We start from the raw sequence: 14,440 nt of genomic DNA on the forward strand, positions 1-14,440 counted from the left end.
GCTTTTTGTTGGCTATTCTTAAATGTGAATGTATAAGCACGTGGGAGGCAGCATTCAGTTTGTGCTCGCTGCAAAAGTCTCATCTTAAATCCTCTTCTACAAAGTTAATGTGCTCTGTGCGTCACAAGTGGGGCAAAGAACACAATCTTGGGCAAAAATGGATGTGATAAATCAGCTTCTCAGCTGCCTTTGATCTTGAGTAAGTCCTGTGCTGTAAATACAGTGCTCTAAGTGTAGCTCTGACCACACTTGGTCAGCACGGAGGAGCCAGCACTCTCAAAAAGGGGTTTCAAAATGTAATTAATTATGCCTCATAGTAATGAGCACATAAACATGAGGCACCTTTCCTAGCGAGTCAGGGCAAGTGCAAGGCTGGGAAGAAGCAAAGTTTTTGCTGGAGATCAGAAAAAGGAAAGTAAAGCATTAAGATAGGAGTGAATTTTCTGTGCATGTGGATATCAGGACAGACCAAGTAAGTCACTGTTCCAGTTATTAAGAGATGACAAATCAGGACAGTCTCACTGATCCAAAACCTCCATGTGGGATGCATTGTCCCCATGGGGTCCCTCACTGACATATATATCTCCCAGTGATGGTAAGAGAGGGTAGGAAATTTCATGACTTGAACCCCAACTTCTTCCCATCTAAGGTTAGAAGAATCAATCCCACCCAAAGAATAGACAACTCCGAACCACTCCTGAAAAATTTGGTTGTTTGGATGCTACCATGTTTTCAGACAGTGCTAAATTGAATTACCTTACACCCCACATCTGCTCTTTCTCATGGAATGCTGAGCATCCACAAGGTTGTTGGACCAGATAAATAGAGAATTTTGCATCGAACATAATGGATCTCTTCTGCTGACTCTTCACTGATGCTGCTCTGGGTGGGGCTGGGCTGTTGAGCAGCTAAATTCTCAGGCACCCTGTTTTGTGTGATTTACTCTTCAGCCCATCTGCATCCCTGCCCTCTACACCTGCATGGGGGTGGAGCAAAGCAGCAGGGCTTTGAGCAAGCTCCCATTAAACCAATGCCATCCTGCTGTAGCAAAGCAGAGAATATTTTCATAAGGAAAATACTTTCTTTTCTATCTCATTGTAAATTATACGTATCAGTTTGTTTCACTTAAAAAGTGAGCATTCCTCCTACTTTCTATTCCATCTCTTGGTGATGCTGTCTTCTTTCACTGCAATCAGAGTATTTCTTCTCCAAGTGTCTCATTAAAAGCTGTATTTGCTGACAAGCATGGTAGGTTTTGTAGATCTTCCCATTGTAAGGTGGGTTTGCCTTTATAGAGAAGCAATTTCTACATCCTGCCCATATGAAATCTGTGCATAGTATAGGAGTTGGACTTGCATCATTGCTTGGCAGCAAAAGGCAGGAAATTAAAGCAACAAAATTTCAGTAAAAAGAGTGCATGTCCTTTCACTTTGCCTGCTATTGTTGTAAGTGACACAGAAGATTACTGCAAGCTTAGGAGCGGATTTTATGCAGAAAGATTTGCTTTTTATTCGTCAGTGAATGCGTGTGCTGCATTAGGCAGTGCTTTGTGTATAGTCAGTTTTACTGTGTAGTCTGCTCGGAAGGGAAGCGCAATTACAGAAAACTGTAAAACTCTAAATGTTTGCAGGAGATTAGGAGGAATCCACGTTCGAAGCTATTTAAATACATTTTTCAGATCTGAGTGTGTTTCAAGTTACTGTATTTGGTTACAGCTGCAGTGCCAGCTTATGTGTACATTACCCTGAGCTTAAGTCGCTGAGGTTTGACTTAGTACGATTTATGTTTAGGTTATCGTTACAAGTGATGCCTCATAAATTGTAGACATTCAATCAGTTATTCTGAATTTCTTCTTGCAAAATATTTACAGCTGTTCTCTGTAAAAGTAGCACTGTTTGATTACTTAAATACAAATGCTGAAGTAATTTTTTCTGTTTGTTTTTCTCTTGGATGTAATTGCAGAAATGCTGGAAATGCTTTTCTAAGGCTTTTGAACTCAGAAGTGGAACAGAAGGAAGACACGGGGGGACGTACGCCGTTCAACGTTATTTTCCTTGCACAGGAAAAAAAGATCATTATGAGATGAGCGCTAAAGTCTCAAGTTTTCAAAGGTTTGCATAACAAACAAGAGACACATTGTGGGTTGCATCTTGACTTTGAAGGCTTGCCACTGTCAACTGAAATAAAATGGCAAGGTTTAAAGCCTTAACCAAGTTCACAAGGAAAATATTTGGACTAAAAGTTTTGGAAAGTTTTCTCTCTTTGAAGTAGTTTGTCATGTGTTACCAATGTGAACTTTATTGACCTTGAAACATTTTTTTTTTTTTGAGTCAAATAGCAACTAGTGACACTTTAGTAAAATCTTAAATCAACAACCATCTCCTGGCGACTCCAGCTTCGTAGCAAATGCAGGCAAAACAGGGAATCTGCAGAAGAGACCTTTATTATTCGTAAATGAAGCCTGCCAAAACCTTCCCGAAATAGCATTCAAAGACCCTTTTAAGGTCATGGATCCTGAACAAAGCCAGAAGAGCACAAAAAAGGCTGAGGAAAGTCCAAGAAAGAGGCTTCCCAAAGGAGAGGCTTTCCAAGCCAGTATTTCATCTGCAGCTACGTATCAGGGCAGCTCCACTTCTTCGCAAGGAACCCCTCTCCGAGATCTCATATCACAGCAGCACTTTTCTGGCTCTTTGCCGATTCCAAGAGAGGAATCTCAGGAGAAGACTGGACATCAGAAGCAACCTAAGCCTTCCTCTTTTGAGCACCCTCCCCACGTCTCGCAGCTTCAGCAGCACGCACTGTCACCAGCATTCATGTCTCCTGGGAAACCCGAGCACGTCCTTGAAGGGCCCACATGGCAGCTAGTTGATCCAGTAAGACCAGGTCCCTCTGGCTCCTTTCCATCGCCCGGGCTTCACACGCATCACGGCCAGCTCTTACCTTCTCATTCACCAATCATTCCTGGAGAGGACATGCCATCCGTTCAAAAGGTCTTCATCCCTCGCCCTTCACAGGTTTCCTTAAAACAAGCTGAGGAAGTGCACAAGAAGGAAAAGAAACCTCAGAAGCCAGGCAAATACATTTGCCAGTACTGCAGCAGGCCTTGTGCGAAGCCGAGTGTGCTCCAAAAACATATCAGGTCACACACAGGTGAGAGGCCGTACCCTTGCATTCCATGTGGCTTTTCTTTTAAGACTAAGAGCAATTTGTATAAGCATAGGAAGTCTCATGCTCATCGAATAAAAGCTGGGCTGGCCTCAGGGATAGGAGCAGAGATGTATCCGTCGAGCTTGGAAATGGAGAGGATTGGTGGGGAGGACTTTGAGGAGCCAACAGAAGGAGAAAGCACAGATTCGGAGGAGGAGACGGGAGCAATGTCGGGCCACCCCGCAGAGCTCTCCCCCAGGCAGAAGCACACCCTGTTGTCCAGCAGCTTGCTGAGCGCCGGGAGCCAAGGCTCCAGCCACGACCGCTGTTCCCTGTCCCATTCCAGTATGTCTCAGTCGCTCGAGGACAGCAGCCAGTTTGCGGAGCCGCCATCCGACCAAGCTCTGAGCCATAAATCGGAAGATACCCACACGATAAAGCAGAAGCTCGCACTCCGCCTAAGCGAACGGAAGAAGGTCATAGATGAACAAGCTTTCCTGAGCCCGGGGAGCAAAGGAAGTACTGAGTCAGGCTACTTCTCCAGGTCAGAAAGTGCAGAGCAGCAGATCAGCCCCCCAAATACTAATGCAAAATCTTATGCAGAAATTATTTTTGGGAAATGTGGTAGAATTGGGCAAAGGACTGCAATGTTGTCTACAAACACAACGCAGGGGTTTCCACATCTCTCTAGCGAAGAAAAACCCAGTATGGTACCGTTATCTGTGCCTAGAACACAGGTTATTGAACACATCACTAAGCTAATTACAATTAATGAAGCTGTTGTAGATACCAGTGAAATAGATAGTGTTAAGCCTAGAAGAAGCTCTTTATCTAGACGTAGCAGCATTGAATCTCCAAAGTCTGCTGCTTATAGGGAACCATTTCAGTTTGATATCAAGTCTGGTTCCAGTAGCCAGTTGGATGCCTCAAAAACATTGACATCCCATGGTGAAAAAATGAAGCCCGAACAATCATTGTTGTCACTTCAGCAATCCCACAGTGCCACAGAGACAGTGCCTCTCTTAAGAAGCCACTCAATGCCTTCTGCTGCATGCACTATAAGCTCCCCACACACCTTTAGAGGTAGCTATTCATTTGATGATCACATCATGGAGCCTGAAGTCTTAAGCCGCAGCCAAGCATTTTCTTCCCATCCTCGAATGCTAAAACGACAACCAGCTATCGAGCTACCTTTGGGAGTAGAATATGTCACGGAGGAGGTTGGCTCTGCGAGCAAAGAAACTGTTTCCAAACCTCCTGAGGAGCCTGAAACCAAGGAAAGCGATCTTACCAAAAAATCACGGAAGGGGCCGAAAGTTAAAGGATTCATGTATGAATGTAACGTGTGCGGTGCTCGGTATAAGAAAAAGGATAATTATGAAGCCCATAAGAAATACTACTGTTCAGAACTGCAGCTCTCAAAGCCACGTTCTTCCACTTCCCATACCTCTTCAGAGACTGAGAAGAATGTCATGGATCCTGACACATGGCCCCAGGTGATGCATTACAAGCTTGGGAGCACTTTGGAGCTTACCCCGCTCCGAAAACGACGAAAAGAGAAGAGCCTGGGCGATGATGAGGACCCTCCAGCTTTTGAGCTGTCAGATACTCCTTCCTCCAGCACCGGGCCAGGGGCTCAGTTTGCAAACCCGGCATCATCTGACGTCGCTTTAAACCTAACCCGTGAATCCATGACGTCACCAGCAGACCCAGGGAAATCCATAGCTTCTGATGTCAGTGCCAGCTTCCATTCCAGGAATACCAAACTGATTTCAAGTACGGAGGGCAAAGAGAGAAGGACAACCTCGAAAGAGATCTCTGTCATCCAGCACACAAGCTCCTTTGAGAAGTCCGACTCCATTGAGCAGGTGAGCGGCTTGGAGGGCGAAGAGAAGCCCACACCGCAGTACCCACCTCAGCCAACCACACAGCACAGCCGCCCACATCACTCCCTGCAGCCCAAGCTGGTGCGACAGCCCAACATCCAGGTCCCAGAGATTCTGGTCACAGAAGAGCCTGACAGACCAGAAACAGAGCCAGAGCCTCCTCCAAAAGAGCCAGAAAAAACGGAGGAATTTCAATGGCCTCAGAGAAGCCAAACGCTTTCTCAGCTCCCTGCAGAGAAACTCCCACCAAAAAAGAAGAGGCTGCGACTGGCAGAAATGGCTCAGTCCTCCGGAGAGTCCAGCTTCGAGTCGGTCTCTCTCACCAGAAGTCCAAGCCAGGAGAGCAGCATATCCCATGGCTCCAGCCATTCTGTGTCGTTCGATAGGGAAGATCACAGCAAGACAGAGCCCAGCAGCCAGCCTCCCGAATCCCACTCCAAGCCTCCAGGTGTTGGCTCCCACATGTTGATGGTCCCGAGCCACCACCACCACCATTCCAGGGAGATGCGGAGATCTGCCTCCGAGCAGACGCCCAATGTGTCCCATGTTTCCCAGATGTCGGAGACCCGCAGCAAGTCCTTTGACTATGGAAGCTTGTCCTCCACGCCTGCCTCCACCCCCGGCCCCTCCACCTCCTCAGCTCCTCAGGAGAGGAGGAAATGCTTTCTAGTGAGGCAGGCGTCCCTTACCAGGCATCCGGAGCATGAGCCAGACCCAGCTCCAGCAGGCCGACCAGAGGCAGAAGACCCAGTTCCTTCCTCAAGCAAATCTCCCTCAACAAGTTTGCCCCATCAGCCACCATCTTCATCCCCTTTGCCCTCTCACGGTACCTACCCAAGTGATAAGAGCCAGCCAAAAGACAGCCCTCAGCCTTCATATACCCAGCCCTACACAGAAGCCCTGCAGGTCTTCCATCCCATCCCCCAGCTAGCGCTGCACGAAAAGCAGTACCTCTCCCCACAAGTTTCCATCTTCCCCTACCAGCCCCTCCTGCCCCAGCCGGGGCAGCCTGCAGAGCTCTTTGCTGCGCACACCATGTCCGACCTCCTCTCAGCGCAGCTCACCATGCCTCAGCTTCCCCCTTCCATCTTCCAGACCCCTCCGCTGCCCCTCCAGCAGACACTGCTGCACCCGGGCCCACTGCACCTTGCTCCGCCACTGATGCCACACCCCACTGAGGTCCCCTTCAGGCAGCACCCTTCCTTTTTGCCGATGCACTACCCCAGCTCATCGCCGATCCCCTCTGCCTTTTTCCTGCCTCTTCAGTCTCAGTTTGCTCTCCAGCTGCCAGAAGCTGGGGGACATCTACCGCAGCTCAAATCCAGTTTGTTCCCAGCAGCAGGGGCCTCCAGCCTTTCCCCATGCACGGAATACAGCTCAGACACTCGGTTGCACCCCCTGACCCGCACGACAAGCCCTTCAGTGCCCGTGTCCACAGCTCAGCTTGTCGTTCCCACGCGGTCGGACCCTATGGTGTCCCTTGTGGTCCCCGTCCGCATTCAGACCAACATGCCGTCCTACGGGAGCGCCATGTACACCACGCTTTCCCAGATCCTGGTCACTCAATCCCAGTGCAGTTCCTCTTCTATTGTACTCCCCAAATTCGATGATTGCCAACCGAAGGGCACCCTAGTCTGCAGTGCTGATGTGCACGGCCTTGGGTTCGATCTGGCACAGATGATCACAGAAGAGCAAAGGATTTTCCAGAGCCCGTATCTAAGGGTGCCCTTACCCCTACCAGAGAGAAAGGGCTGCATTCCACTCACCTCCCCAGCAGACAGCGTCCTCGGGCTGGAGGGAGGCCCATCCACCGTTGGTGGAAGCAAGAGGATGCTCTCTCCAGCAGGTAGTTTGGAGCTGACGATGGAAACGCAACAGCAGAAAAGAGTGAAAGAGGAGGAAGTGTCAGAAGCAGAGGAGAAGTTGGAAGTGGTTCAGCCACCCAGTGCAATAGAGGAAGGGAAAGAGCAGGATAAAGCTCACTTTCTTACCGAAAGCCAAGGCAGGGTTGAGGTTGAAACACCACCCAGTTTGTCCTTAGAGCAGTCAGAGCGAAAGGAAACCCCAAGTACTTTGCAGCAAGCTGTGTCCCAGTCCGGGTCTCCAAGCTTCGAGGCGCCGGAGGAGTACCAGCAGCCTGCTGGCAAGCAGCCCCTCAGCAAGGCACCTTTGCAAAGCGTGAAGAAGGAAGACTCCAAAGAGCCGGTGGAGCAGCCTCCACCAAGCACTCCAAGCCCTGCACCTCTGTCTGAGGTCCCTCCAAGTGCAATGAAGTCTCGAGAAGGTACGGATATGAAGAAGGTACTTCAGTTCCCCAGTCTCCACACAACCACTAATGTCAGTTGGTGCTATTTAAACTACATAAAGCCAAATCACATCCAGCAAGTCGACCGGCGGTCTTCGGTGTATGCCAGCTGGTGTATTAGCTTGTATAACCCCAACCTTCCGGGTATATCCACTAAAGCTGCCCTGTCCCTCCTGAGGTCCAAGCAGAAGGTGAGCAGGGAAACCTACACCATGGCTACTGCTCCACGGCCAGAGGCAGGCAGGCTTGTCCCGTCCAGCTCCAGGAAGCCCAAAATGACAGAGGTAATGCAATCCTATATATTTCTCCTCATCTATTTGGATACATGGGAAGAGGGGGACGAGGGATGGGGAATTGCTACTGTTAGTTTAATTGGAATTTGTTCGTCCTTTTCTCAGTTTGGTAAGTTCTCAGTGAAACTTATAGAGTGAAGAAGCTAACACCCGCTAGAATCCCCCCCAAAACTGATAATAATAATAATAATAATAAAGGCAAGCCTGCTCCAAAGCAATGTGCTGTATTTGTGTTCTCCAAATTTGTGTTTCTACTTGCCTTGTAATCAAAAGAGCATGTAGGAATCACCACCGCACCATGAACCACCACTGCTCGAGCACAAAGGATTAGACTTGATTTGCATTTCTGTCTCGATATTTCAAATAGCTTTACAACTCTTCTTTTTTTTTTTTTTAATATATAAATGCTGTTATAATTCCCTACATTTTGCATGTTATAAATGAAAAAGGATTACCTTGGGGAAATGGGATTCTGTCTGGTTGTGCATCTACTGATCTCACGTTAATGAACATGGAGAGGCATGCTTAAAAGTATTTAAAAATATTAAAGGGAGATTTGCAAGTATATTTAGGCTCCCAAAGAAGTGTATAGGCATGCAGTGACATTTATAAAAGTGCCTCAGTAGGTTAGACATGGAGCCTTGTGAAAACACCCATGTCTTTTAGCCCATTTAGTTAATGTCCTTAGCTGTCTGCCTGCTTTACTGGATACATAAGGATATTTTATACGTCGTCTTTGGAATTAAGAGGAGCAAGCTAAATGGCTTTGTGCAGGCAGAGCTCGCCAAAGACATTGGCCACATGGGTGCAGAAGTCTTTAAGATGCTTCTGCTATCTGGAGTTCTGTATCTCACGTTGAGGCCAGATTTTTTCTCTCTCAGTTAATGCTGAACCATACAGATCCCTTTAATCCAGGTCATGTTCATGTAGATTAGCAAACAGAATTGCTCGAAAGATTTTGCAATTTGATATTCATCTCAAGTCAATTTATATTGATGGATTATTCATTTTATTTCTGAATCATGAAATGAACTCTGAATATTAAATTTATCGTAATCGCTGCTGCAGCTGCTGCTTATAAATATGTCTTAAAATGCACAGTAGAGTCGCTGTGATTCAATAAATCTTTATTTCTATTCAGCATTTCCATCATTCTCCTGCAGAAATCCAAAAGGCAGATTTTCTTGGAGCCTGGGGGCAGATAATTACCTGTGCAGTGCAATAACCTCACAAACGCTTGATATTTATGCACTCTTTTTCAGTGGATTTTATCTGAAGGGTGTTGTACCATCCTTGATTTCATTCTCTAATAGAAGTGCCTGTGCTCCTTTGAACTTTGCTCTTTGACATGGTGCTAAAATGAACACAAAGCGTTGTGTTTTAGAAATACAAGAGACCCTCATATCCCAAAGTTAAGAGTTCAGATCTACACGGGAGCGGCTCAGCCCTTACTCATCCGAACACTTATTTCACTGCGTACTTTTACTCAAAGGCTGACAAACCTTTTAGACAAAACCCTGCAGAAGTTACTGTTTTCTCAATGCAGTTTGCAAAAGCAAGGGCTTGTCCTGCACAATTCACCTAGAAAACAGTATAGCCTAATTTTAATATTAATACCTGCTGCTAGAAGGAGTGGGTTTTAAAGAATTACATTAATTTCAATGGAGATAGATTGACCTCATGCCAAGTAAAGAAATATTTTTAATTAGATGATCAGTGGGAGTGAAATCCCCAGTTTAGTCTCTACAATGCTTATGACTGGCACAGATTAGGAAGTTGTTGGTTATTCAGGAAGACGTGATTACCCAGAGCTACAGCACAGTAGCATCAATCAAAGGTTGAGAGTTCAACCTTCAGTTAACTCCAGCTACTTTCCTGAAATCTTTTTTTCCTTATGGAACTATAAGCTGTCAGTCAACACAACAGAAAATGTAAAAAAGCTCTAATATTTTGTACAGTTATGCATGCAGCAAGCTACCAGCAAGCAGTAGTACTGTGTATACTGTCTACGTACTTGGCTTGATTTCTAAATTACCAGTGGGATTTACTGAGCAGATCAATTCTGGAGTGACTGTAGGCTGCAGTGTGCATGTAGGGATGGTTAATTATACTGTATTGTGCTTGTGCAGTTTGTAAATTAAACAAGATTGTAACAGGGGGTAGTAGTGACTGTATGATTTTGGCTCTCCACGGTGCCTTTCATCTGTCTATGTTTTGTGCTTTCAAAAGTTGCAATAAATAAACCTCATGCTACATCTAGAAAGTCAATTGTTTTGTATTCCTCAGTAAACAAGGAACTGAACTGGGAAGGCTTTCACTGGCACTGCTGTGGACGTGTAGCTCCTATCAGGAGATGAAGCCATAGTGATCCAAGTTTAATTTTCGGAGGTGCCACTGTCTGGCTCCAAGCACAGAGTCCATCCCCATAGAATCATAGAGATCCATCTGTGCTGTTAAATTGTCATAATGGTGCCTGGCCCTGCTTTGTCCTGGATGGATAACACAAGCAGTGCCCAGTGCACATCTGGGGAGCTTGGATCATTCCCAGGAGGCATCTTGGAAGCGTGCATGGGGTTGATGGCCTGGAGCTGGGATCAACTGTGTGATCTGACCCAGGGCAGAGGGCAGCCCCAGGTCCTATGGAACTTCACAGGTCTCTCTTGAGCTTGAGACAGTGGCACCTCGTGAGTCCCTTTGAGATAAGTGCTTCATCACCCTGACTTCAGTGGCCATAGAGTCAAAAGTGACCAGCTCAGATTTAAACTTCTACAGGCCAGAATTCCTCTCCTAACCCTATGCCTTTCAAACCCTCACTCTTTTTCAGTAAATAATATATGAAGTGAGAATGTGGGTGATTCAGTTGTACTTCAAAGGTGTTTTTGCATTTATGTAAAAAGTAACCTGGGTAAAAGGCTGCCTGCTTCCCTCTTTCAAAGCTTTGGAGACCCATTAATCAAAGCTTTGGAGATCCATTATGTGTATTGTCAGGTTTTAGCAGGGAAACGTCCCAAGATGCCATTCCAGGTGTGAGAGCTCCACTTGCAATGGGCAGAGGAAGGGAGGCAGCTCTAACATTTCAGTCCATATACTTTAACAAATAACATTACACGTGCAAGATGAGATATCAGCACTTGGCTTAGACCTGGCTATGAGCAAAGGGTGGCAGGGGTAGCAGTGAGAAAAGCAAAGTCATCCTGGGAACATGTGGGGAGGTCGAGGGTTGTTTTCTCCCTTTGGTTTTGTGGCTTTCTGTGCACCGTGCCCTCAGCAGCAGAGTTTGGTGAAAGGAAATCACCCGCGAGCTCTGACTGTCAAGTGATTTACATCAAGCTTAGATGGCCCAGGTCCAAAACTGTGTGAGTGTGTGTGTGCGAGGGGGAAATCCAGGGGCTGAGGTTAAATATATGAATTCTAGTGAGGTCTGTTCTCAAGATGTTTGTGCATGTTAAGAGAGAGGATGATCCAAAGACATCAGTGGATTTGGGGATGGAGATTTGCGGCTGTGCCACGTGCTCAGAGTCACCCCAACACCTCCCTGGATAGCCCTGAGCCACTATGCACCTAAATAGTACTTCCAAGAGGTCATTGTAAATATAACTCCACCTGCAGGGCTCAAAATCCAGAAGCAGAAGCCTTATTTCTTGAGATGTTGTTCTGTCACAAGCAGCCTGTGTGGTGGGTTGCCGATTCAACCTGCAGTGTTTGGTCTGTGGAGTATGTAGAGTGATGTTGTATGTAATCAATGATTGTTTTGCTCTTTTGGGGAGATAGGTTCATTTGCCTTCGCTCCTTTCTAATGAAGGTCGAAAAGATATAACTAGAGCTGAGAAAGAAGAGGAAAAAAGAGGAAAACCAGAAGAAGAGGCTGTTGTAACCAAAAGAGGGGAACCTGTCAGGATCAAGATCTTTGAAGGAGGGTAAGTGTCAATTCTATTTCTCTTTTTGTATCACAGCCAATTGTATAGGAGTTACTGGTTACATTGATGGCAAGTCAGTGGAGGTGCCGTGTGGAGGCCAGGTATAGTTGGATTCCCGATTTCTTTCTGTAGCCTCCTTAAAATCCCACCCTTCAAGATCAGCAGATACTTTGGTCCGCATTCATGTTCTTTTCTGAGTTGTCTTCAATTAAGAGCCCCTTGATCTAATCTCTGACCAGGTGGTTGAGTGAAGACAGCTGAAGAGCACAAATGCGTCCTGGAGCTGTCTCTGATGTGGCAGGGATGGCTCTCCATGTCTTCTGCTTCCTTCCAGAGCCTTCTCCTGAAAATGAAGTTCATTATGGTTGTTGACATTATGATGAGAACATGAGGAGCTCTTTCCGTGTGTTTTTGATGGGGGAGCAAAGAACCACTGTATCTTTGTGATTTTAAACCCACCCAACTGAAGTAGATCAAACCAGAAAGGTTACAAGGTCTAAATTCGTTGTATATCTTCATTCTTAGGTCCAGGTAATTCAGAGTGCCTTTCAGTAATTCAGCACTGGTCTAATATTATTGTTGATCTATTCAAAAAGGAAAAATCAGTTAATGAGTAGCACGTCTGTAGGATTCAATTAGTTTCATACTTCAAGATCATCGCTCCTGTGTGTTGTAGAATCCTGAGCAGGATTCATCAGTTCTTCTCTTGCCATTGGGTGGTCTTGGTTTTTGTGTGCTAGAAAAAAGCTTTAATTAGTCAGTGGTTGTGGTTTTCTCTCTGCTGTTACCTGTTGAAGTTTGCACTTATTTTAAACTGTTTCATTAGCAGATGATCAACCCATCTAACCAGAGGAGTAAAGCAGTGCTTTGAGAGGAGAGCTGCTTGTTGGCTCAGGACTGCTCACCTCTCACCCAGACAGGCACTGTGTGCTCAGCTCGGGTTTAGGCGCAGGTTGGCAGTGAGTGGTGAGCACCAAGGTCCAACCCATAAAGGGAGAGCCCTTCCCTGTCCCCTGCCCTCAACCTGTAATGGTTACGGTGAAGTGATCTAGGGAGGGAGCCAGAGAATGGCAGGAAGACAGCAGATTGGGATGTGTGATGAGTGCACTGCTGCCACCCTTCTGTTGCATGCAAGGCCATGGGACCAAATGAGCATTGGATTTTATTGCCTTGAGTCTCCATAAGAAGCCTCCATTTCCCTCAGCTGGGTTATCCAGGACTCCTTCCTAAGTGCAATTAAGGAGGCTCAGCATTAACATGGATGAAAATCATCCTGCCCCTCACAGAGCTGCTCCACGGAGGCTTTTTGGGGACAGTACTTCAATGCCACATCTCCGTGTCCCCTTGTCCAGAGCAGAATGAGTGGGGAGTCACATTTTCTAAATGACAGACACAAAATAAAGCAACTTTTCCAGTATGTTCTGTATAAGCCAGGATCAGGGAACGTATTAGTCATCCCCAGCGTATGTTATGTTTTATTTTAAAGTTCCTGTAGCATCAGCTTAAGGCAGCCGTCCTTCTGGATGTAAGACAGAATATAGTAGCTGCTTAATGCCAAGCACAGGCACAAATGTAAGGCACCAGATCAGAGAAATGTGTTTAATATCTCAATAAGATGGTGTCAGGAAGGACAGGCTGTTCTCCCGAGGTGCTGGTGCAGGGCTGGTGCTTCATGTCTGAGCCCCAAAAGCTTTCTGATATTGAATCTTTTGGTCTCAGCAGCTCAGATCTGCAAGGATGTTTTCTTACAGATTAATCTGTGGGTTGCTTAGTGTTTTGCACAAGATGCTTCATGGATCAGACCAATTCCTTGCCATCTCCTGCAAATGTTTCACCAAAAGTGCATCCATTCTCAAGATGTTATTTCACCTACTTTATTCCTCCCCCCCCCCTAAATATTTCCTCTTTGTTTCATTCTTCCCTTATTTATCGGTTTCACATGATCTGTCCCAGGCTTGACCCTTCCTTCCATTGCTGAACAGTTGGTTTCAAATCTTGTGGAGCCAACCTGTGCTTTTCTGCCTCTACCAAGATTATAAAGAAGTTCAAGTACTCCTACTCAAGTTGAACTTGCTGTATCTCTTCTAGCAGTATCTTCCTCTCAGTTTTTGTTTCTTTGAGCTCTTCCCTTTCTCAATGCTATTTTCAGCACTCGCTTTTTCCCACTGTACATCCTATCCTGTACATTCCCCTTCCAGCCCCGTCGCTGCCTTTTCCCCATTGCTGCCTTGCTCACAGCACCCAGGACCAGCTCTGCTCCTTCCCCTGCTGCTGGCCAGAACCTTATTCTGCGGCGTTCGGAGAAGACAAGGAAAGCCACATTTCATGCTTCCATCACACCTGCTGCCCATCTTTATGGATCAAATTGATGAACCTGCTGGAGGCTCTAGGAGCTGTGCTCGCTCTCTCTGTTGTGGCTTTAGTCTCTTGGGGATGCAGGAGGAATGCGTGTGGCTCTGCCTTGGCTCTTCCACGGTTAAATGTAGATGGAATGTGCAGTTTTGGGTGGGCTCCTGTTTGTAGAGTGAATTCTCTTTGCCAACAAGTCTACAAGACCATACTATATGTAATTTCAGCAGTGACATTTTATGGAAAATCCAGGAATGTCATAGGATTGGGTACACCTGTGCTGGGGCCAGCGTTCACTCCCATCACAAGGACCCATGTACAAACAAACTGCAAAGTGGTGGGAGCTCAGCATTCCACCTCATCACAGACTGGGCAGTGCACTGCCTTGTTAGGATGTGTCTGGGAGAACCATGCCATCAGGCAGCTTGTACTCCTCAAGGAGCAAATAAAATCATCCAATGGCCTTGCCTTCAGGGATGCCATGGTGGTTTTGAGCAGTGCAAACGAGCTCTGAAGGTCATGCACAGCTTCAGGAGAAGTGCT

At 46.4% G+C, this 14,440-nt stretch overlaps 1 protein-coding gene across 10 annotated transcripts in view; it reads left to right on the forward strand.

The window, feature by feature from the left end:
• HIVEP3 (HIVEP zinc finger 3) overlaps positions 1 to 14,440 on the forward strand; it is a 213,788-nt gene that overhangs the window by 155,592 nt on the left and 43,756 nt on the right. For all 10 annotated transcript variants that reach the window (XM_065744398.1, XM_065744399.1, XM_065744404.1 and 7 more), the window contains 2 exons: positions 1,963 to 7,622; positions 11,403 to 11,548. In XM_065744398.1, the coding sequence (XP_065600470.1) occupies positions 2,508 to 7,622; positions 11,403 to 11,548 (5,261 nt within the window). In that variant the 5' untranslated portion in view covers positions 1,963 to 2,507. The remainder of the gene's footprint in view (positions 1 to 1,962; positions 7,623 to 11,402; positions 11,549 to 14,440) is intronic.

The sequence above is a fragment of the Cyrtonyx montezumae genome, unplaced genomic scaffold (genome assembly GCF_038088225.1).
Source record: "Cyrtonyx montezumae isolate F1298 unplaced genomic scaffold, pur_monq_1.0 scaffold_31, whole genome shotgun sequence".
NCBI lineage: Eukaryota > Metazoa > Chordata > Aves > Galliformes > Odontophoridae > Cyrtonyx > Cyrtonyx montezumae.